General features: G+C 53.7%; 1 protein-coding gene across 10 annotated transcripts in view; it reads left to right on the top strand.

Moving 5' to 3' along the window:
• The window catches only part of EPS15L1 (epidermal growth factor receptor pathway substrate 15 like 1), a 119,356-nt gene that overhangs the window by 89,870 nt on the left and 6,015 nt on the right, over positions 1–23,471 (top strand). For 4 of the 10 annotated variants that reach the window (XM_032268684.1, XM_032268682.1, XM_032268687.1 and 1 more), the window contains 3 exons: positions 6,775–6,907; positions 10,047–10,094; positions 22,488–22,693. The exons of 1 other annotated variant lie outside the window; for it this stretch is intronic. In XM_032268684.1, the coding sequence (XP_032124575.1) occupies positions 6,775–6,907; positions 10,047–10,094; positions 22,488–22,693 (387 nt within the window). Of the gene's footprint in view, positions 1–6,774; positions 6,908–10,046; positions 10,095–22,487; positions 22,896–23,471 lie in introns of those variants that run through there. 5 more of the 10 variants (XM_032268683.1, XM_032268685.1, XM_032268690.1 and 2 more) reach the window with 4 other exon arrangements.

Consider the following 23,471-nt stretch of genomic DNA (forward strand, 5'->3'; position numbering starts at 1 on the left):
TGAAGGACAGCGGTGAGGCTGGTTACTGGACTGGACACATCTGTGTCCAGCCCTTCCCAGACAGTGACCTGAACTGACTGTTGCTCCGGGCCCAGATGGCCGTCGGGCTTCTCCAGAGGCTGGCAGTATGGCTGGAGCTCAGTCCTTAAGGAAGCGTGGAGAAGTCAATAGGGAACGTCCAGAATGGACAGTCAAGAAATAACAGTAGGAGTCCCTTACCAGTGAGGCACCTCCTGGAAGAAAGTGCTGGAAAGTTGGAAATGGGGGCCATGGTGCATGGGAAGGAAGCCGGGGCCAAGGCACCGCTGTGCTTCCTGTGAGTTGTGTGTCTCCCTGTTTGAGCGAGGAGCGCGTTTCTTTGGCAGGAATGAAGGAAAGCAGGTGAGGCGTGCCCCGTCTCTGCATCTGCATCCACTCTGTCCCTTGTTGGCAGTCCCCAGGCAGGGGTGGGTGGGCTCTGTCCTCCGGAAGCCAAGGGGCCTACTTTCCTCACGCATTCCACCTGCAGAGACCCAGGCACCATCCGCCCTGCAGGGAGAGGCAGCGGCTACAAGCAGAATGCAGCCCTGTCCTGGAGCCCATGGCCCAGAGAGCGAGGGGTGGCCTGTGGGGGGTCCCCTGGAGCAGCTGGGCTCAGTCTCTGTGGGCGCTGCCATTGGCCTGAAGGTAGTGAGATGAGGGAACCCTGGGAGTACCTGGAAGATGCGTGCCCCAGGCATGGAGTCCCCTTAGCCTCCCTACCCCACCGGCCCTATGCCCAGGTGCCTCCCTCGCCTGCCCTGTGTTCACTCAGCCGGTGGAGCAAACGAGTCTCTGGGCGTCTTGTGGTTGGCAGCCGTCACAACTTGTGATCACAGAACACAGATTCCGAGAAGCACTTGAGATTCCGTTCAAGTTTTCAAAGAAGCGTGTGTGCATGCCCTGGTGGAGAAGCGAATCCCACTTCTGACTGAGGCATGGTGTGTGTTAACACAGATGAGCCTGGGCAGAGGGAGCCCAGAGGCCCTGGCATGGTGCCCCCTCCTTCCAGCACATGGAGAAGGCCTCCATCCCTCGTATGCCACGCTGTGACACGGTTTGGGACTGGCCAGAGGGCACCAGGGGAAGGAGATTTAGGGGCCACTGCACAGGCTCGTGGGCAGGCGGGAAACCATCTCCCGAAACAGAAAACGGCCACACGATGGCAGCAGTCCCTAAGGCAGGGGTCCTGGTCATTTCTGGTTTGCGCACGTGGACTCTTCCTTTGGGAGGCTGGATCCATCTTCCTCCTCTCACTGTGCACAGGGACTGAGAGCTAGCAGAACCTGTGCTAGGGCCAGTATCTAATGACCGTCCTCTGCCTGTCCTTGGGCCCTGAAACCAGGGGCTCTTCACACACATGCAGCTGTGATTTCAGAGCTGGTCTCACTTCCTACTGGCGGCGCCGGGCCAGGACAGAGTTGGACGGAGCCGTGGAAAATTGGTCTCCAGTACTATATTGTTTTGATTCCAGCGTTCCATCAGCTCCTGCCTTTGTGACATTTGTACAGCCCCATGCTGAGCTCAACCCTGACCTTGCAGCTCTGTTTTTCCTTTTTGGTTACCCTCTGTTTTTCAAGAACAACACTGTGGATATAAATAAAATGCTAAGGGAAATGAAAGTGGCAAGAAGGTGTTTTTTAAAAAAAATCAACTTTTCCCCATCTGAGCAGGGTGGGGAGGCCCTTTTTGTAAGTCCCTAAGTTGAAGCACCTTCCCTCTGCGTGGCTTTGCTGAGGAGAGTCACAGCCCGCAGTCTGCTTCTAGAAGTTTCTTTTGGGAGGCTCTTCAGGCCTGTACTCTTAGTTGAGGTCCTCACCTCCGCCTGAAGAGATTCTTTTCTAGACAGTATCGAGCCTACATGACATCAGCTCGCTTTAAAAACAGATTCCTGGCCAGGCGTGTGGCTCACGCCTGTAATCCCAGCACTTTGGAAGGCCGAGGCAGGCGGATCATGAGGTCAGGAGATCAAAACCACACTGGCTAACACAATGAAACCCCATTCCTACTAAAAATACAAAAAATTAGCTGGGCGTGGCGGTACGCACCTGTAATTTCAGCTACTTGGGAGGCAGAGGCAGGAGAATTACTTGAACCAGGGAGGCAGAGGTTGCAGTGAGCTGACATTGTGCCACTGCACTCCAGCCTGTGCAAGAGAGTGAGACTCTGTCTCAAAAACAAACAAAAAAAGATTCCCCAAAGTATGTTTCCAGGGAGCATTTGAAAATAAAAACAAGAGTCCAACTTATTTCCCTCTGCCCTGCCCGCCCCCTGCCCCCCGCCCCAGAAAAGCCTTCTGTGAAATACTGGGTTAGTTGTCACCCCAACTTCTCAATCATTTAAAGCTGTGCATTGATATTTAGGGCCGCTGTTTAAAAATTCAGTCTTTTGTTTTGAACCAGTTCTTCCACTGGTGCGCTCCAACCCGTTTCTCTTAGAGCAGGTTTTCATAGTAGCATTTTCTGTCTTCCTTTTATTTTAAGCACACTTCAGTCTTGCCGAGCCCAGAGAGCCCCTGACAGCTTTACTGAAACCTTTCTAAAAATAGCGACTTTCCTTGAAGCCGCTGCCGGAGTAGGAAAGAGTTGAGTCCCCAAGGAGGCTTCTTGGGAAACTTGAAGTCATGAAAATTGGGATTTGGAAATGACGTGGGCGTTCTGGTGCCAGGAGTGATCTGATTCACTGCGGAGGCGGTGCGAGGCGTTTATTGGAAGCCTGTCGCCTCACGAGGAGCCAATTGGCCTCGTGGGTTTAAACACACATGGGAGGTGCCGAACCGGCTTCACCCGAGGTGTCCCCATCAGCCTGGGGGTTCAGGCGGCTCTAATTTGAGCGTGTCACCAGGTCTCACAACTTTGGACGTCCAGGCTGAGTGTGGTTTTACATGCCCGGGTTCTATTGCACTATGCAGAGGGCGGAAAGGCTCACACAGCCACTGGGACTGGGGTCCCACTCTGTGTCTGGGGATGCGGCCCAGGAGGCAGCGCATGCCCAGGGAAGACGAGGCCTGGCTGGTCATACCACTTCCCTGCTAGACCTGCTCGCCTGCGCATCCCAGGCTGCGGGGGACTCACATGGGCCCTGGGCCTGGGGATGTGTTCCATGAAGAGCAGAAGCTCCCGTGGACAGGCCAGCGTTCTGTCCTCTCATTCTCTTCCAAACAGCCGACCCTAAATGGTTCATTTTGAAGCTAAGCTGCAAGCTGATGCTGCCCCTCATCTCTCAGACAGGCTTGGGGACAACTAGGGCAGCAGACGGGGCGATCCCAAATTCCAATCGCAGCTTCATACTTGGTGTGGTCATTGTCATGTGGTCTGGGTGCCAGTGAGTGGCCAGATGCCTGTCATGTGTCAGCTCCTTCTTGCCAGAGCCCTCCAAGCGCTGTCACTCTTGCCATTTTACAGATGAAGAAACTGAGGCACAGGGCTTTGAGTAGGTGGCGGGGTGGGGGTTCCAGCCTGGACGGGACAGTCTGCCCAGGACGAGGCCCTGGACCCACCACTGGGGTGGCCCTCGGCAGCCAAGGGCAGCATCTGGAGGCCTCAGCCTGGGAGCCGGATGATGTGAAGTCCAGCCCCAGATCCGCCTTGGACCTGCTGTGTGATTTGGGCAAGCTGTGCTGCCTTTGTGTGCTTCAGTTTCCTTGTGTGTAAGGCAGAGGTGCTGACCTTGGGACCCCCTGCCAGGTCACCGGGCATATTAGGTGAGAAGATGAGCACAGAGCGAGGTCTCCTGCCTGGGCAGCTCAGGGAGCTGTGTGAAGCCCAGGGAAGGGATCTGATGGGCTCATCTATGCAGGAGCCTTTGGGGCCCTTTCCCCTCCCTGGGGGTGCTCGCCATTGTCCTCGTCGGGGGGACCTGGAATGGACAGGCTGCCTCTCAGAGGGGTCACCTCCCTGTTCTGTCTCTGATATGGCTCTGACTAGGCCGAGCAGCCTTGACTCTAGGACTACGCACGGTAGAGGCCAAGGCAGCGGTGTCTTTGCGTCGGGGTGCAAGCGGGTCTGCATGGCTGTGTCTCTGTAACTAGATGCTGGAGGCCTGATGACTGCATCTCCATAACTAGCTGCCAGAGAGAGAGGTGGCCAAGTCTCTGACTGACTCCAGAGGCCTAAACGGCCATGTCTGTGTGACTAAATGCCAGAGACCTCCACAGCCACATCTGTGTGACTAGACGCTGGAGCTTCAGACGGTTGCATGGGTGTGACTGGAAGCTAGAGCCTCAGACAACTGCATTGGTGTGACTGGACACAAGAGCCTTAGATAGCTGCACCTGTGTGACTAGACCCTGGAGTTTCAGAGGGCCACGTCGGTGTGACTGGATGCCAGAGCCTCAGATGGCCACGTCTGTGTGACTAGAAGCTAGAGCCTCAGATGGCCACATCTGTGTGACTAGATGGTAGAGCCCTGGGCGGCCGTGGCTGTGTGGCCTTAGATGCCCGTGCCTGTGTGAACAGACACTAGAGCCTTAGATGGCCATGTCTGTGTGGCCTTAGACGGCCATGTGTATTGGCCTTAGATGCCCAAGTCTGTGTGACTAGATGCTGGAGCCTTAAATGGCTATGTCTGTGTGACTAGACACTAGAGCCTTAGATGAATGTGTTGGTGTTACAAGACACTGGAAGCCTAGACAGTTGCGTCTGCGTGAGTAGACACTGGAGTCTTAGACATCCATGTCTGTGTGACTGGACGCTGGAGCCTTAGACAGCCGCGTCTGTGTGACTGGACGCTGGAGCCTTAGAGGCTGCGTCGGTGTGACTAGATCCTGGAGGCGGAGGCGGGCATACCTTCAGAACTGTCTGCTGGAGGCGGCATTAGACCCTTTCCCCTGCATCTGTAACCTGTTGGGTCCGGATTCTTGAGGGAAACCCCAGGAGTGTGCCTTTGTGCTCTTGAGCTATTCTCTGTCTCTAGGCCTGCCCTGCTGGGGAGAAAGTTGGAGACCCCAGCCCTCCTTCCGTCTCTGCCCCATTCTGATCTTTCTTCTCTGTGCCCTTGGAGGAACACGGGATCAAGTCTACCCTGTTTCTGTCCGTTCCTTTTGTTTCCTACACAGTGATCTCTTTGTCCTATAATTTCCTCGTTGTTTTGCATTTGTGTAGCAGTGTATTTCTTCTGTTAGTAAAAATGTCGTTATTTTCTATTTTATTATACACATGGTTATTTCGTGTTTAGTAAGAGTGGTTCCTCATTCCTCTTCTTCCTGTGGAAAGTGATTTTCTCCTTCTGGGAGACCCCAGCCCGTTCCCTCAGATGCCTGAGATGCGCCAGCCCGTCTGCGGCTGGTGGAGTCCCTGGCTCCCCTGTGCCGCACCGGTGCTCCAAGTGAGACACAAGTGTCCCCCAGGCAGCGGCTTAGTACCCGCTCATCACAGGCCTGCTGGCAGCAGGTGCCGGGAAGGGGCTGTGCTTGCCCTACAGGTGGGAGAGGCTGGAAGCGCGTTTCTGTGGCTCGGTGAGCAGTGCATGCTTGGGTGGCAGGAAAGGGCTCCAGGGAGACCCTCGGAGAGCTCTGGGGACAGCAGTCGGGTCCAGCCAGGCTCTAAGGAAGGAGAGAGGCTCCTGGTGGACGAGGTGGGCTGAGCTCCCCAGCAGGAGACCTGAGTGTGCAGGGCGTGGAAACAGGAGGCTGAGTCAGCGGCTGGGGTGCAGTGGATTCTGGGGACGAAGGAGGCACCGTGAGGGGAGGGCTGACTTCAGAGGTGAGCCTGAAAAATTGGGCGGCCGGGGCAGTGATGAAGTCCCTGCATGCCTTGATGAGAGCTTGGAGCATCCCTGTAGGAAGCACCTAGCTATGTACCTGTGAGACATCACCCCGTGTCTGCCTCCCTGTCTACTGCCCGTCCGCCTTCTTGTCTCTGCCTGCCCATGCATCCATCCATCCATCCACCTGCCATTCATTTGTCAATTAATCCACATATATGTCTGTCCATTCATCCACTCAGCCACCATTCCATCCATCTGCCCACCCACCATCCATTCATCTATCCAGTTGTTTATAACTGTCTGACTGTCTCACTCTTTAGGCTGGAGGATGTGGTCCAATTTGGGTTTGACATAGCAGGTGTGGGGTGGAGGATGTGGGTGAGTGTGATGGAGGCTGGCCGAAGGTCCAGGCCAGAGGTGATCAGAGCCTGATAGATGCGGTGTGGCCGTGCTGACCAGCAGGGGTGGGCCGGGCGTGTAAGGGTGCGCTCCCGCCTGAGGTGCTGCATGCGCAGCCCAGTGGTGTGGAGGGGGAAGGTCTGGTGCCAGCTGACCCAGTGCCTGGAGCTGCCTGTCACTAACCGAAGGCAGTGACCACACCGGCCAGCTCAGTGGGGAGGTGACACACCGGGGCATGCGCCAAGCACCGCAGCCAGCGTGGGGTGAAGGTGGGGCGCGTCTCTGAATTGTAAGCAGGAGGCCCAAGGGACCCTGTGTGCCAAGTCCTGGAGTCTAGAAGGACCCAGTCGTGTCCCATGTGGCGTGGGGCTGGAAATGCCCTCTGTGCTGGGAGCCTGTGGAGGGATGGGACTGCTCTCTGCCACCCTGTGTCGGGCAGCTCATCACCCACAGGCCAGAGAGCCCCTGATGTTGAGGGTGGAGGAAAGCAGGGGGCATGAGAGAGACCCCAGGTCCGAGCAGGGCCATCTTATGCAGTCACGGGTAGGAGGCCTCGCCAGGGCCCTTGCAGCGCGAGCGTCTGCTCAGTGGACATCCGTCACCTTTGTTTTAACAACTATTTTTGCCTCTCTTTCGTGTCCTCTCTTACAGCCCCCACCTTCTGGCCCTTTCACCTCCTCCTTGGGAGGGGCAGGATTCTCAGATGACCCCTTTAAAAGTAAACAGGACACTCCTGCTCTGCCTCCGAAGAAACCCGCTCCTCCACGGCCTAAACCGCCCAGCGGTCAGTACGCTTTCTTCTCTCGCAGCTGCCGCCTGCCGGTGCAGGATGGTGGGGGACCAGGATCACCCTGCTCACCAGCCCAGAGTAGCAGCAGATGCCGCGGGACCCTGCGTGGGGAGCAAGACGGTGCCCTGGTCCAGCCACCCGGGTTCATGCGAGCGCCGCGTGTGCGTGGTGTGTGCCTCCCGCCTGCTGGCCTTCGCCCCGAGCTGTGGTCCCCTGGGCTTCTGGCTCTGCATTGGGGTGCACAAAGCCTTGGCCTTAGAGCTCCCCTTGTGGCCAGGGGCGCCTCGTGCGGCCTCCGCCCGAGCATGTCATTGCCACCCCTACATCCTAGCTATACGTCAGGAGCCACTCGTGGCAGGCAGCCTTGTGGCCATTCTGGCCTCTTCTTCTCCGTCCTTCTCCCCGTCCGTGCTTAGGGAGGGCCTGTCGGGGGTGAGGGCAGCAGGGGTTACTGCTCGGTCCAGTCCTTCCCGGGTGTTTCAGGACTGAGAGTGGAGGGAGCAGGAGATTCTCCTTGGCGGCGTCTGATGTGAGGAAGCAGGATGGCTTGGGGCTCCCCTCTGCCCCAGCTCGCCCAGGCATCTTAGCGCACGGCTCTGAGCAGGGGGTTTCCTGCAGGCTCTGCCCCTCTTCCCCATGGCTGGTGCTGCTGATGTCTCCTAGCCTTGGCCCTTGAGGGTCCCCTGAGGATTCTGGAGCCTTTTAACTCATGTGTGGGATTTCTCTTGTGTGACAGAGATAGGCTGGCAGCCAGTTGACCAGACTGTCAAACAGAAAGCTGTTTTTTCAAGTGGCAGAAGGAGTCGCTACAGCTCCCTGATCCGTTTACCTATCCAGTTATTGCCTGTTCCATCCATGCCCTGGTCTGGGATGTCTCCTATTCTCTAGCCTCCAGGCAGAGTGTTCCCCACACTGTCCCTGGACTGTGGGCAGCCACAAGAGACTCACACACTTCTGTGGTCACACCTTCTGTTACCTGCCTTCCCAAGACAGGGCGTGCCCCACAGCCCTTTCCAGCAGCTGCAGCGAGGAAGGCGGTACTCACCCTCCTGTGTGCACTTGCACCTCCCCTGGAATCCACCCCTGGCCTCACTTTGCAGCCCCGGTGACATTGCAGGTTCTGGAATGGACCTAGCAGGCTCCACGTGCCCCTAGCTCACTAGTTACAAGTGACCCTTGGTCCTGCACATGGGCCACCTGTCAGTAGAGGTGAACATAGGGAAAGTTATCTTTAAAACACCACATCTCTCCTCCTGTCCCCTCTGCTGGCCAGGCCCTTCTCTCAGGAGGATGGGGACCCAGGCTGCAGGGCCCAGGTTAGCTTCCTTGTGGATGAGTCATGAGAAAAAGTGTGAGCAAGCATGGGCCGTGTGGATTTAGAGCAGATTTTCTGTGAACTCTTGAGGAGATGCAGATGGGTAAAGAGATCATTTCTGTAAGCCAGACATCAAAGACATTTACCATCAAGAGGAGGAAAAACAGAACAACAAAGGGACTCCCTTCAGGCCATCTGCAGGAGGGCACCTGTGCCTTACACAGAGGCAGTGGCTCTTCAGGGACCCTCGATGCGCTCCTGATGGACCAGCAGCGGGCTTCTTCACCCTGCTTAAAAGATGGGAGCAGAAGCACACATGCAAACATATATGCATAATCGCGGTGCATGCACACAGCTGGCACACACACGTGCATATTCACACGTGCGGCGGTGTGTTTTTATGCATATAACGTGCATGCACACATGTACACTCTTCCATGCACATGTACCCCATGTACACACACATTCTCCACACTTACACAAGCATGCATGCACCCGTTTGCATGTGAACACATGCATACAGGTGAGCACACATTCACATACATACTACATCACATGTGTGTTCTCATGTATGCACGCATGTATGCATATGCATGCACATACTCACTCTCCCATGTACCCCTCCAGGCACACTCTCCATGCTTATATGCATGCCTGCATCTATATACATGTGTGCATATTCACATGTGAACACACATGCATAGAGATGAGCAGCATGCATTCACATGCTGCATTGTGCATGCCTGCACACACACACGCTCTCAGATACAGCTGGGCATGCACACTCTCCATGCTTACCTGTGTGCATTCATTCATGGACACATGCACATATTCATGTGTGCACATACATGCATATAGGTGAGCAGTACACGGATATTGCATCGGGCATGCATGCAAATGTGCACACACCCATATGTGTGTGTGTGCGCTCATACACACCCAGGCATGCACGCTCTGTGCTTACGCGCATGTGTATACACATTCATACACATGTGCACATATTCTCATATGGGTGCTCACGATTCCCGAGCAGTGCCGTACTTGCTGGGCCCTGAGGGGGAGCCATCCCACTCACAGCTCAAAGGTGCAAAGCTTCATTTTCAGTGTTTCATGGAAACTGCCACCCCCGCCTCCCCATGTACCTAAACCTGGTGCTGGGTCTGCTTTTGAACTTTCCCTCAGCTGTCACCTCCCGTTGTGTCTCCCTCTGCAAGCCTACCCACCCCACCTTGGCTTCTGCTCTTAGTGTACTGTGGGCTTCAAAAGCAGAGAAGGGTGCTTGCTAAAAGTGGAGCGTTTGATAACAGGTTTGGGTGGCTTCTTTGGGCCTGGCTTCAGGGTTGAGGCTTTTTAGGGAGCTGTTGCACAGTTGGAGACCCAGGGCGTCCTGGGCGCCTTTGCTCATAGCACAGGCCACTGCATCTTTGTGCTGCTGTGGTCGATGGTTGCCGTGCCCCTTGGTGCTCTGCAGAACTATATTAACATCGATGGGCACTTAGGAAGCGCTTGCACAGTTCTTATCTCACCAGCTCCCAGCAAGACCCATGAGAGAGACAGGCCAGGCCATGCCCATTTCCTGGAAGAGGAAAGGGAGGGGGGAGGTCGTGGGGGCTCCCCAAGGTCACGCAGCAAGGTGGCAGCAGGGCCAGGTCTATACCAGTAACCTGCCTCCTGCCCCAAGACAGGAGTAAGGAGAACCAAGCCATGAGCTCCAGAGCATTCTCTAAAACAGCCATTGCATGCACAACATCTTAAATCCAGAGCAGCTGCACATCTGTGTGGAGGTCTAAATATTTCTCGTTTGATTCTTTTACCCAGAAGCAATGGCTGAACAGAAAAATTCTGCATTGTACACACTGCTGGGTGGTAGGTACAGACTGCGTGGTGATTGCCGTTTGCGCGTGCAGCAGTGTTTGTGCTGTGATTCCGTACTAACCTCTAACAATCCACACATCGCAGTTGACCCAGCGGTTGACCTTTTGATGAGTCACCTGTTGGGGAGAAGTGTTTGGCTCTTTGGGGGATTGCAAAGGAAGCTGCCTGCCCTACCCTGGTTCTCTGGTCAAGGGAATCAGAACCCAGCTCTGCACAATTCCCTTCCCAGTTCCTGGCCACACGGCACAGACCCACCTGCAGCCCAGGAGGCCTCTGGTTATCAGCAAGAGCGGTCAGCAGATGAGTGTCGGGTGAAAGTTGGCTAGGAAGACACAGGGCAGATCCCATGTTTTCTTGGCTTCTTTAAGACAGGAAATAGTGAAATTAATCTGAATTATTTTTTAAAGAAAGCTTAAAGTCCAACATTTTCAAACTGCTGGACTTTGTTTTCTTAAAACAAAACAAAACCTTTCTGCCTTTCTTGCCACCCCAGCCTTTTTCCGCACAAGGAGACCATGTGGCCAGCCCACAGTGATGGCCGCCTTACCCTGGTCACTCCAGGGCCTTCCAGATGCTGGGACTTTGCGCGAGACGTGTGGGTCCCAGCGTGGCTGAGTGAGGAGGAAGATGAGGTGGGTGGGATCCCCTGTGGGCCTGGCAGTTGAGCCGTGAGCTGGTAGAGATAGACTGACTGACAGACTGAAGGACCAATAGACTGTCCAGCGATCAGAGTTTTCTTACAAACCGTGCACACAGCGTGACGCCTGCACTCGTGGAAATCACAATTAAGGAAGAAGCTTTTCTGTCATCTCTCCGCCTGGCACATGGTATATTCTGATGCCCCCTACTCCCATCCTGGACTTGTCTGTCCCAGGGCTCCCAGAGGTTTCTAGAACCCTGCTAGGCCCCTGTGCCAAGAAGTGGCTCTGACATGTGAGGCCAGGACAGGAGAACCTGAGGCCAATTCCTTCTGTCCTCTGGGTGACCAGTGCGGCTAGAATCCAGGCGACCGCTTGATCAGGCTGGTTTCTGGACGTTGGAGGAAAGGGAGGCCCTGGGTGGGTCGCTTAACCTCCCTGAGCCTGTTTCCCTGCCTGACCACGGACCCACTCGGGCCTGGCAGGTGGTGTGTGGGTGAAGCGCCTTGCACAGCAACGTGCTGTGTGTGGTCCGTAGCCCCCTTCCCCACCCTGGGACACAGGGACCAGAACATAGGATTCTGCCAAGGGCACCTTTTCCAGGAAAGACAGAGGTTGGGCCCGAGGTGGCTGCACACATTCAGGGAGTCATTCATGATGTCCTTTTCTCCCGGTGAGGTCACAGTTTAATGGAAATCTTTTTCGTTAAAAAATGTCAGTATGCAGGGAGTTGAACTTCAAAGAGGGCTCCAGGGTCCTCTGTGGGTCGTCGCTCGTATGGGACCAAATGCGAGTTTGGATCTGAGTCATGTGTGGGTTTCGGTGCTCTCTTGTCTTCTAGAGGCTGCAGTTTTCAAGTTCCATGGGAGCTGCTTGTTTTGCTTTGTTTAAAGCTCAATTGAGGTGAAATTGACATTTGGTGCGGCCAGCACACGGTGTGGGTGCACGGGCAGACAGATGTTGACCTGGCAGTCACAGGTGGACTCCTCTGCCTGGGAACCTGCAGCGGCTCCTCGAGGGAGAGTTCCGGTCATGGCATACACCCGAGTAGCCCACGGTTGGCCATCTTTCAAGGCCACATATTCAGTTCTCTTCCCATCTAAGCCAGAAAGCTTACTCTGGGGGACCACCAAGGGTCATCCCCTAGGGCACGAATGGAGCTTTGGTGTGGGCACTGACTTCTCCTTGCCTGGAGATCTTTTCTAGAGAGGTGTATCATCAAGATGTTAAATAACCAGCAGGTGTCTGTTTGGGGCAGAAGAAACTGGTTTCTTTCAGGCAGATGCAGCACAGACCCGGCAGGCCGCCGAAACCTGTCAGTTAGAGTTAGGTTAAAGTTAGCCGCCGCACACACCTCCCCCAGGTAAACAATGGTGTATTTTCTGCAACGGACCGGAGATCAAGATCAGTCAGAGCTCACCGCTGAAGAGTTTCTAGGTAAAAGTTGTTGATTTGCAAAGAGAGAAACAGATTTTTTTTAAGTGCAGGAAATGGCTGTGTGGGTGTCAGTGATTGGGCCTCAGCCCCGCTGTGATAGTGGGATCCTGCGACCGGCCCCACCCTTGCCACTTCCTGCCAGTGCGCCCCTGCATTGCGGTTCCTGCCTGCAGCGCCTGGTGACACCAGCCAGCGCACCTCCACCGCTAACCAGCCAGTCACCTTTAACCTCTCCCCAATTTAATGATTATTTTATTACTGCTAATGACCTTTTCACCTCCTAAGCAAAGCCACCTGGGTGTTGGGGCTGAGCATGATGTCTTTTCACCCACTCCCCACAGTCGCACTGACAGCAGCTTTTCCCTAAATGACATGAGATCCAGTTTAACCAGTGGCTGTCCTGTTTGATTCAAACAGCTCTGTCATCAAGAGAAGAAGACAAAAGTCATTCTTCCCCTTGCAAACAAGCCCCTCCCCGCACCCGTGTGTGTCGTCCACCCGGGGTGGCCATGGGTTCTTGATTGCCCTGCGGGGGATGTCACACAGGATGCAGCCTCCGAGGAAGCCCTGAGGTCCTTAGTGCCACCAGCTTCCCCGTTCCTCTGAAATGCCAGGCCAATATCGAAACCAGGGTGGTCAGTGACCTCGCCCCGTCATGTGCCCATGTGGGTCCCAAAACTTTTTGTTGATTGCACAAGATCCACTTTAAAAATGGCATCTCCATTTGAACCGTGCGGTTAGCACCTCAGCCTTGAACTTTACTTTAATTCCGTTCCCACGATGATCTCAAAGAGATAATCCGCTGGGTACATGTGAAGTTCTAGAATGGGACAAGTGGTTCCACCATCTCGAGGGACCTGGAAAATTCCGGCACTTGCCTGCCAGTCAGGATTGGGAGGGGGTCCTAAGGAGCCTGAAATGCCCAACCTGGTGGAGTCCCTCTTTCCTGCCCACACCCCCAGCCCCCAGCCCCCAGCCCCCAGCACTGTTGTGGTCAAGGAAGCTTCAGGGCTTACGTCTGAGCCCTCTGGATGGTCTGTCATAAGGCTGCGAGGGACCCCCTGACGATGCCAAGGAAGGGTCCCACTCTGAGAGGGAGGAATGTCAGCCTCATACGTTTAAACTGACGGCAGGCAGTTTGGAGCACTTTCTGTTCTGTAAAGACCACTGAGTTTGAAAATAGAAGCATTTGCCTACCTGGGCACACACCCACCCTTCTGTACCCGAAGAGGCGGATAGAGTGGGTGTCGTGTGACTCGGTTATCACTGGCGTTCAGTGGGGTGCAAATGCTGGAGCCTGGGGTCCCAGCAGGGGGCCTAGGGGGCTGCAGGGTGGGGTGAAGGGGCAGAGGGGCTGGGCTTCCGCCCCAACATCTGAGTATAGGTGTGAACGAACGGGAGCCGCTGCCCTGGGGATGTCGGGTGTACCTGCCTCCAGAACGCCCCAACCCCTCGCTTGGCGGAGGCTCCACCTAAGGGAGGTGAGGGCCGGTGCAGATGCCTCAGAAGGGGGCTCCGGCTGCAGCTCCAAGCACCTCCTCCCTGCTTTTCTGGTGGGGTGGATATGGCCCCTGTCTTTCATCTCTCCCATTCAAAGCCCTGAGTCAGCTCCCCGCGCCTGCCACTGCTAACTGCAAAACAGCACACGGAGGCGGATGATGGGGGATCTGGCCATAAAGAGAGCAGGAGTGGCAGCCCCTCCCCAGACCTGACACCTTCCCAAGTGTCCCCCGCCATGGGGGCTCCCGGTGGGCTCTTCGCTTCACTTCCTCCCCTCCTAGGGGCTCTTTTGGGTCCGTCTGCTCTGGTGCACGCATGACCCCTAACCAGCTCTCAGACGCCTGCATGGCATTCTCAGGGATTTTGTTAAATTTGGGCAAGGTGCCTCCCTGCCCTTTGCAGAGGTGGCATCTGCGACGTTGGCAATCTCTGTAGGGAGGAACAAAGCTGGGCCCCCTTTCCCCATCAGGCTCATGCACGCCTGGCTCAGATATAGATAGCATCTCCCCTAGAAATCCTCCCAGAGGATGGGGCTGACACTCAGGGTGTTCATGCAGAGTATGTCAAAGGTGTCTGCCAGAGAACAAATTCAATTTTTCAAAAAAACGAGAATTGTGACACCTGCCAGTCTGTATTATTTTTGTCGTGAAGACTGGCTTGTGATTTGTAAATTCATTGCCAGATCATGTACCCCACCCTACACACACACACACACACACACACACCTTTTATTTTCTTCCAGGGCTGGTGCAGCCTGGCAGGTTTTATGTAAATGTCATGGGCGCATTCTGTGGTAACGTCTAGAAAATGGTTATTTCTCACTTCAAATGATATTTGCTTTTTGAGGAGCCCCAAAGCACAGCACTGTTATCCCCCTTTCTTCTTTTTCATTTAATGGCAGGATGAGGCCACAGCCATCGGGCTCGGCAGCCCCCTGCCCACCTCACGCACCTCCCCGGGCAGGAGAGCACAGCGGCCAGCAGTGGCTCATAGTAAATATTTGTTCAGCTTTTCTCAACAATGCAGAACCAAACCTCATCCTGTTCCCTTCAATACACGAAGCAGATTTTCTTAAAATTCGGTAAATATTTTTAGTGGAAAATCTCAACGCTGCGATCGCGGGGACCTCAGATTCTTATCTCCCGGGGCTGTGCTGCTCGACACAGCTTTGATCTGAGGCAGAGTGCGAGTGGGGCTGGCGCCTGCAGGATTCCCAGCTGCAGGTCCCTTATGTGGTCCCATGTGTTGCATTGTAGAAAAACGAACTCCCCTCACGCACCTTAGATGGGAGCCAGAGGAAGACGTCGATGTGTGGTGGGGAAAAGCACTCTTTTTCAAGACGAGTCCCTGAGCGATGATGAATTTTAGAACTATGCTGTTTTCTCTCTTTCTCCCTTCTCCCCGCAGCTAAGCTTTCTTGCTGGCAGGATGGGGAATGAGGAACAAGATATATGTCAGTGGCCTTTAATGAGCTCGGCTGGCCGGGCGCGGTGGCTCACGCTTGTAATCCCAGCACTTTGGGAGGCCGAGGCGGGTGGATCACGAGGTCAAGAGATCGAGACCATCCTGGTCAACATAGTGAAACCCCGTCTCTACCAAAAACTACAAAAAATTAGCTGGGCATGGTGGCGCGTGCCTGTAATCCCAGCTACTCAGGAGGCTGAGGCAGGAAAATGGCTTGAACCCAGGAGGCGGAGGTTGCGGTGAGCCGAGATCGCGCCATTGCACTCCAGCCTGGGTAACAAGAGCGAAACTCCGTCTCAAAAAAAAAAAAAAAAAAAAAAAAAAATGAGCTCGGCTGGAGTGGTGCCCTCCCAGGCTACTGCTCTCCTATGCAATGTGACTCTCAGAAGCCTGGCAGTTGTATGGGCATCTGTGTTGTGTAGGATGAGTGACAGTTGTGTGGGATCACCTGTTGTGTAGGGTGAATGACAGTTGCGTGGGTCTCTGTTATGTAGGGTGAATGACCGTTGTGTGGGCATCTGTGTTATGTAGGGTGAATGATGGTTGTGTGGGATCACCTGTTGAGTAGAGTGAATGATAGTTGCATGGGTCTCTGTTGTGTAGGGTGAATGACCGTTGTGTGGGCATCTGTGTTATGTAGGGTGAATGGTGGTTGTGTGGGATCACCTGTTGTGTGGAATGAATGACAGTTTTGTGGGTGTGCATGTTTTGCAGGATGAACGAGAAATGTGTGGGATCACCTGTTGTGTAGGGTGAATGACAGTTGTGTGGGTGTCTGTGTTCTGCAGGATAAATGACAATTGTGTGGGCATCCTCTGTTGTATAGGGTGAAAGAGTTGTGTGGGCCTCTCCTGTTGAGTAGGATGATGAGAGTTGTGTGAGTGTCCATGCTGTGCAGGATGAATGACAGTTGTGTGGGCCTCTCTTGTTGTATAGGATGATGAGAGTTGTGTGGGTGTTCATGTTGTGCAGGATGAATGACAGTTGTGTGGGCATATTCTGTTGTGTAGGATGAATGAGAGTTGTGTGGGCATCCATGTTGTGCAGGATGAATGACAATTGTGTGGGCATCTCCTGTTGTGTAGGATCAATGATGCTTGTATATGTGTGTCCCCTGTTGTGTAGGATCCATGATATTTGTGTGTGTATGTGTGTCCTGTTGTGTAGGATCAATGATGGTTGTGTGTGTGTGTCCACTGTTGTGTAGGATGAGTGACAGTTGTGTGAGCGTTCGGTGTTGCATAGGATAATAGCAAACGTGGGCAGCTGCCCTGACCACAAACTCTTGTTTTGTATTTTTTTGTTTTGTTTTGTTTTTATATTTACCTCTCATCTACAGAACCGCGTTTTCCAAGTACAGCACTGAACTACTGAACTGTGTAAATAGAACCTAGTCAGGATGAAACACACACACACACACACACACACACACACACACGCACACACACACTCTCTCTCTCTCATTTATTTCTAATATTTTTCCTAATCAGACTGATTGAGACCTTATATTATCCAAAATTCTTTTTCTCTTCCTAAGCAAAAAATTTAAACCAAGAGAGTTTTTCTCCCAAGGTTTTTATAGCATTCACCATTTTTAGGGTTTGCAAGAGTGTATATTTCTATCCCATTGTTGTTGTTGTTTGCACCCAGCTCTTGAGGATGCTTGAAGCGGAGGGCTTCCTGCAAAGCGAGATAGAAAAGTCAGAATCTTGAAAACCTTTGCTGACCAAGAACGATAGTGCCCCAGAGCCGGCCCCTCACAGCCCCGATCCCGGCTGCTAGGGACGTGCGCCGCTTCGAGAGGAAGCTTGAGAAATAGGAGAATTAAAGAAATTTCTATCAGGGTGGAGCCGGCCACCAAGTTTTTTTTTTTTTTTTAACAGCACACACTGTGGTAAACCATTTGGTTCATATTGTTTTTGCTAAAGTCAGTCCTGTGTGTGGTTTCGGTATACCGCTTGGGTAACTGTTGAAACTGCTGTGGTTTGAAAATAAGTTCTATTTTGCCTTTTCTTCAATCTTGTATCCCTTGCCCCCTGTTAATAAAGTCTCCCTGTGGTAGGCAGTCAGCATCCCCAAGAGGGTCTTTTAATTTCATTTATCTTTATTCACTCTCATCTGCTGTGGGCCCCGGTTCCCGTCACCGATCTCTAGGAATGATGGCATCAAACCGGTTACCAGGCATCATCCTGTTACCTGGTACCAGGCGTCATCCTGGCACCTGGTTTGATGCCATCATTTTCAGACATTTCTATACCAACTTTTGGGCTTTGTTTTCATGATTGCTGACCCCTTTTCTGAAACACGCATCAGTAAAGCCCTCTCCTTACTCATGTTTTCTGGAGCCACGAAAAAGTATAAAACCGTGGCGTGGGTGCATTGCAGCAGAGTTTGCTTCAGGGCCTGAAGGCAGATTAAAGTTACTTTGTCATGTTTGTGATAAGCTACACCTCAGAAAATCGGAAAAAACGATTAAGGAGTTAGCAGAAGTGGTTACATAAAAGCAGGAACTAGACCTACAAAGTCTGAAAAATAGCCGCTAAAAATAAATCGCTGTGCAAAAGTGGGAAGTTTGGGCCGAGGGCCGTGGCCCCGTGGTGATGCCCGTGCCTTTCTTTGCCCAAAGCCTCCAGTCACCCGCAAGGTCAAAAGCCGGACCGGGCACTGGCCGGCCTCGCACGTGTCAGGTCCAAAATCGCCTCAACCCAAAGCACAAACACAACCAAGAAAAAAACCGTTGTTTTTTTTTTCTTTTTTCCTTCTGAAAACAAGAAGCCAGCAGTTGCTGTGCCCTGGTTTCATATTACCATAGTCATGACTTCTAAATAACAATGGTTTCGGCAACAGAGCAAAACCAGGCCCAGGCATGTGTTGGTGTGAACGAAGCATTTCATCTCTCCGACCATCTCTCTGCGCGTCAGAAACCTCAGCTTGAAATGGTAGCAGGCGGGATTCTTAACCACTCCTCCCAAAAGCCATTTTTTTTAAACCCCCCAAACCAAAGGAGGAAGATCTTTATTGAACTAAAGAAGAAAAGCCACTGAAAAGCGACTGATTATCTGAACCTTCTGTATTTGGCGGTCGCTCTTGGGGGCCTGGCTGGGGCGTCCTTCCCCTACACACCACTTCCCCCCCAGATACTTGCAGGTCTGCCTCAGGCGATCGTTCCTGTAACAGGAACTGCCTCGAGAAAGCAAGCAGTGTCCACCCTGGACTTGCTGCAGGTCCTGGGGGCTACACTGGGTCCTGGGACTTGGAGCTTCTGCCCTGGAAACACTTCCTGTGTCCTCTGCTAGAATCTGGCCATTTGGTCCATATCATGTATCATGTAGGTATTCGAGGAAAAACTAAAATACCCAAGCATGTACAGTAACATTGCTCTTTCCTGCAAACCAGGAAGGCAGATGCCTTTATTCCCTTTCTGCTCCCCAGGGTGTTTCTCCAAAGGGCCCCAGGTCCCTGGAGACCTGTGGAATCTGTAATGGGCGACACCTGGTTCACCAGGACCTCCTGAAGCCCACTGTGTGCTGAGCTCTGGGCTAGAGAGCACCAGGGACGTGGGACGGTATTGGCTGGTGTTTGTGGTGTACTGGGCACAGCATTCACAGAGCTGAGCCTCGGCCGTGCAGAGGCCATTGCCACGAGAAGCAGACAGAGTGGTGGCGGACCCTGAGGGAGGGGGGACTTCCCCATGGAGGGAGAGGCTGGGCAGAGGCAGGCAGGGGCTCAAGAGACTGGCGGAGGTCACTGTGGCTACCCCCTGCAAACCCACAGGCTGGGGTGCAGGACACTACCTCACTGTTCCCCAGGGCGCCCCTGCCTGTGGCCTTGGTGGCCCCCTGCTCACATCTGCTCCATCTCATCCTAAACAGCATACACTGATTATCTCACAGTTCTAGAGACTCAGAGTCTAAGATCAAGGCGTCAGTGGGGGGTTGGTTTCATCTGAGGCCTCTCCTTGGCTTGGCGCGTCTTCACATGGCTGTTTCTGTGTGTGTAGGTCTGTGTCCTGAACTCTTTTGGTGAGGACAGTCATTGACCCTTTGACTTCATTTTAACTCTGTTACCCATTTAAATATTCTGTCTTCAAGTACAGTCATATTCTGAGGCACAGGGGTTAAGACTTGAACATATATATGGACGATTGTTGGGACACAGCCCTTTGCTTAGATTAGGAAACTGAGGCTGAGAACAGCTGGTGCAAGGCCGGCGGAGGGGGGGGTGCCATGCCCCCCACCGTCTTCCAGGGCCACTCCCAGCCCCAGGTCTGGGCTGCAGAGCTGAATGCAGGCATGATGGGGAAGGGGCTGCAGTTTCTTCCCTGAGAAGGCCGCTGTGATGGCCTTCCAGCTGGGAGTGCCTTCCTGGCAGATGGACGAGGCATACCCAGGAAAGAAGCTCTGGGTTTGGGGGTTCCTGGGGAAGGAAGTGCCACGTAGACGAGGCTGGGGTGTCATCCCCAAGCAGGGAGAAGCTTTCAAGAAGCCTGGGCAGGGTGCTGGGACCCATCTGTGCTAAGAGGCCACTTTGCTGGGTGGGTTTGGCTCACAGGGAAGGGAGCCGAATTGGTGGGTAGCCAGTAGGGATACGAGGCTTCGAGGGGCAGGAGGGGGGAGGTGAGGGGCCCTTGCCCACCCTCCATCCTGCTCAGGAGCCCCAGGGAGCCCCCTCTGCTCCCCAGTGGACAGCCTGGGATTCACAGGCAAGCCTCACTTGACCCCTCCCACCAGAGCTGCCTGCCCCTCCCTTTGGAGAGGAAAGGGGTCAGGCACCTCCAGGAGACCCAACAGTGAGGCCTTGGCTTCCCCTTGGCTCATGCCTAGGAATGGGCCTGTGGGGGAGGCGGCCTCGAGGTTAGAGTGGGAGGTAGTTCTTCAAGGCCAGCGGAACCAGCGGCCTGGACCAGATCACCCTGCTCTCTGCAGCCCCAGGGAGGTGGGGGTCAGGGAGGAGGAGGCTGCAGTAGAGCTGACGGTGGGAGGGACACCTGTGGATAGAGAAGCGAGACCCCTAGAAAGCCCGGGAGTGGAGACTGCCCTGAGAGGGCAGGCACTTCCCCTCTGGGGAAGGGTCTCCAGCATGGCTTGTCCACAGGTTTGGCAAAGGTGGTCTGTGTGGACCCCTTCTGGATCCCAGGGCCCCTTTTGCTAACTGGACCTTGGGGCTGACCGTGAGTTGATTTGAGGCCACAGGGGGACACTGATGCCAGGTCTCTCACTCCCACCTTTCTCATAGAAAGTGAGAGTGGGAGTCCTAATAGAGCCCAGGACAGCTCGCCCTCCCACCCCGAGGAGAAGCCTCTTAGATGGACTCGCACAGACGGAGAGTCTGGAAAAGTCTCCCGCAGCCGGTGGCCAGAGGTCAGCCAAGGATGCCACGGCGACCCTGGTGGAACCTCATGGGGACAGGCGGAGGCAGGCAGGCAGGCTGCAGGGGTTTGTCTCCCAAGTCCTGTGCAAACCTTGGGAAGGAAGGCTGTTTTTCCTTGAATACTCGAACAGAAAGCAGCTGTCCGTATGCTGACCCACCAGCTCCAGCTGATGCAGAACTGCCCGTTGAGAGACAAGTGAGCTTCCGTTTCCAGAAGCAGGGCGACAGGCCAGGTTCTCACTGGGCCACATTGGGCATGGCGGTGCAGGACACTGGGTGGGAGCAGACCCCTAGGGTCCCAGGAATGTCACTTGTTTGGCACCCTTCTCCTCATTTCCACTTCACAGATAAGGACACCAAGTCCAGCTGGGAGGAGTAAGTTACCCTTGTCAAGGCCCAGAGCTAAAGGTGGCAGATGCGGGCTGTGGCCCCAGAGCCCACAGGGACACCTGGAGTCTCAAAAATGAGGCCTGGGGTGGTTGATCTGCTGGGGGAGCAGAGGGAACGGCTTTAGATCTGGGCGTGGAGAGGGACTGAGGCTGGCCTGCATGAGCTCGTCCTGCTGGAGGAGGAAGGCAGTTGTCCTGGGCTCAGGTGGTGCGCGGGGAAGGTGCGGCTGGGGGCCAGAGTGCTCTCTGGAGGTGCAGCCAGAGGTCCAGGGCCAGCCCTGGAGGGGCAGGTGGTTCTTGGTTTCTTTCTAAACATTAGCTTCGAAACTTCCTGAGTTAATACATCGGAATCGTGTTACGTATTATTGAGCCTCCAGTCTAGGGTGCTGCATGGACCACAGTGAATGTCTTCCGCGACCACCCAGGGCCCTCATTGGGCAAATAGAGGGGTATCAGACAGGAGTATGGAGTCAGCCTGGCTGGCCTGCAAAACTGCAGATGCTGGAAGATCCCTCAGGTGGGATCTTCCATCGCCAAGCAGATCTTGACAGGCCTCTGCTTCTTGGTGGAATGTTCTGGTACATTGGCAGGATGCATTGGGAAAAGCCATGCGTCCTCAGGCCACATCCCTCATGCCTTTTCCTTTTCCTCCACTTCTGAACACTTCTCTCTCTCCTCCCTGTCAAGATATGCCTTGCTGGGACCTGGGCAACCTGGAGTTCCCTGCTTGGCAGAAGCCCAGAAAGGCCCAGACAAACCCTGCCCCTTGGAGCCACCGACACCAGAAGGGCAGAAGTGGGGGCTAAAAAAGAACTTAAGGCCAAGCACAGTGGCTCAAGCACTTTGGGAGACAGGCAGGCAGATTGCTTGAGGCCAGGAGTTTGAGGCTAGCCTGGGAAACATGGCAAAACCCTGTCTCTACAAAAAAAATATAACAATTAGGCATGGTGGCTCATGCCTGTAGGAGGCCGAGGTGGGAGGACCGCTTGAACCCTGGGGGCCAAGGCCACAGTGAACCATGATTGCACCACTGCACTCCAGCCTAGGCGACAGAGAGAGATTCTGTCTCAAAAAAAAGAACTTAAACCCCAGCGTGGCAGAGCTGTATGCAGACCTTCATAACTAACGCGCCTCATAACCATACCACGTTATGAAACTGATCTCTCCTTTTCATTTGCAAGTAACTCCCCCCCCCTTTTTTTTTAAACTGTTAGAAGCTTGCAGTGTATTTTTCTGCTCAGCCATGATTTTGAAAAACAGCATGTTAATAAACGTGTCGCCATGCTACAATGAATCTGTTCGAAACGTACGTGCATGCAAACTGTTTGAGGATGACTCACGTTTGAGCTGCTCTGTGTGTGTTGTGTTTGGGAGTCATCTGAATTGTTTTTCCTGTGTTGTTCACAACCTGTTAAGCCCCTGGGATAAAGCTGATTAAAACTGGGATTCCCCAGGGTTCCCCCGTCCCATCTGTTAGCCGCGTTCCAAGCTCTTCCCAGAGAGGCTGCGCCCACCAGCATTCTGCTCTGTCCGGGTGAGTAACTCATATTTCTTTCTTTCTCCTTTTTTTCTCCTGAACTTTCCAGGTAAAAGTACACCTGTAAGCCAGCTTGGTTCCGCAGACTTTCCCGAGGCCCCTGATCCATTCCAGCCACTTGGGCCTGACAGCGGCGACCCGTTCCAAAGTAAAAAGGGGTTTGGGGACCCGTTTAGTGGAAAAGACCCATTTGTCCCCTCCTCTGCAGCTAAACCTTCTAAGGCCGCTGCCACGGGCTTTGCAGACTTCACCTCTGTAAGTTGAGTTCTCTCCCCGCTGGGCCCCCCTCCAACCCTCCGCTCGCAGCGTTCCTGGGGTTTTTGTCTTCTTTTAAAGGCAAACCTCCCAGCTTCTCTAGCCTCATGGTACCTCACACTCTCTGTCCCTTGAGTTATTTATTCCACACTGCCACTTCTGTAAGAAGAACAGTTTCTCAATAAAAAAAAAGAAAAACAGCCGCGGTTTGGATGCTCCATCATAAAGGCATGGTATTCTTCCAGCAGGGAGGCGCGACGTGTCTGTCCTTCCCGGTAGATTCTTTGTATTATTTCTGTCGCACCGAGGCTGTTGTGTTCACTGATTTTTGGAAGCCAAGATGTTAAACACTTCCGAAGTATGAAAAGAAGATTGCAAAAGTGACGTTAGGGTTCTGCCGTCCCCCAAAAAAGTCCTTCGTGCACAAGTTCTCACAGTCCAGCTCAATGTGTTTTGAACACATTTTGAAATACAAATTGAAGGACTTCAGGCAGATCACAGCAGGGAAGAGCAATTTGATTTTTTTTTAAGCTTGTTAATTTCAGTTACCAGCTCCAGTGAAAAAAGAAATGCAGTCTAGAACAACCACTCTGAAAGCTAAGACAGAAAGAGCTCAAAAAAGCCATTTAGCAAAGTTAAGTGCCTTTTGAGAAGGAAATCCCGGGATTTTGAAAGCCTGGCTTTGTTTTTCTCTGGGTGAAAAATATTCCAGATTATAAGCGGCTTCAAGGAGTTTTCCGTAGCTTCCTTAATGTACGAAATCTTGTTCTCTGAGAGC

Source organism: Sapajus apella, unplaced genomic scaffold (assembly GCF_009761245.1).
Source record: "Sapajus apella isolate SASKATOON/1434 unplaced genomic scaffold, GSC_monkey_1.0 scaffold185, whole genome shotgun sequence".
Lineage (NCBI taxonomy): Eukaryota > Metazoa > Chordata > Mammalia > Primates > Cebidae > Sapajus > Sapajus apella.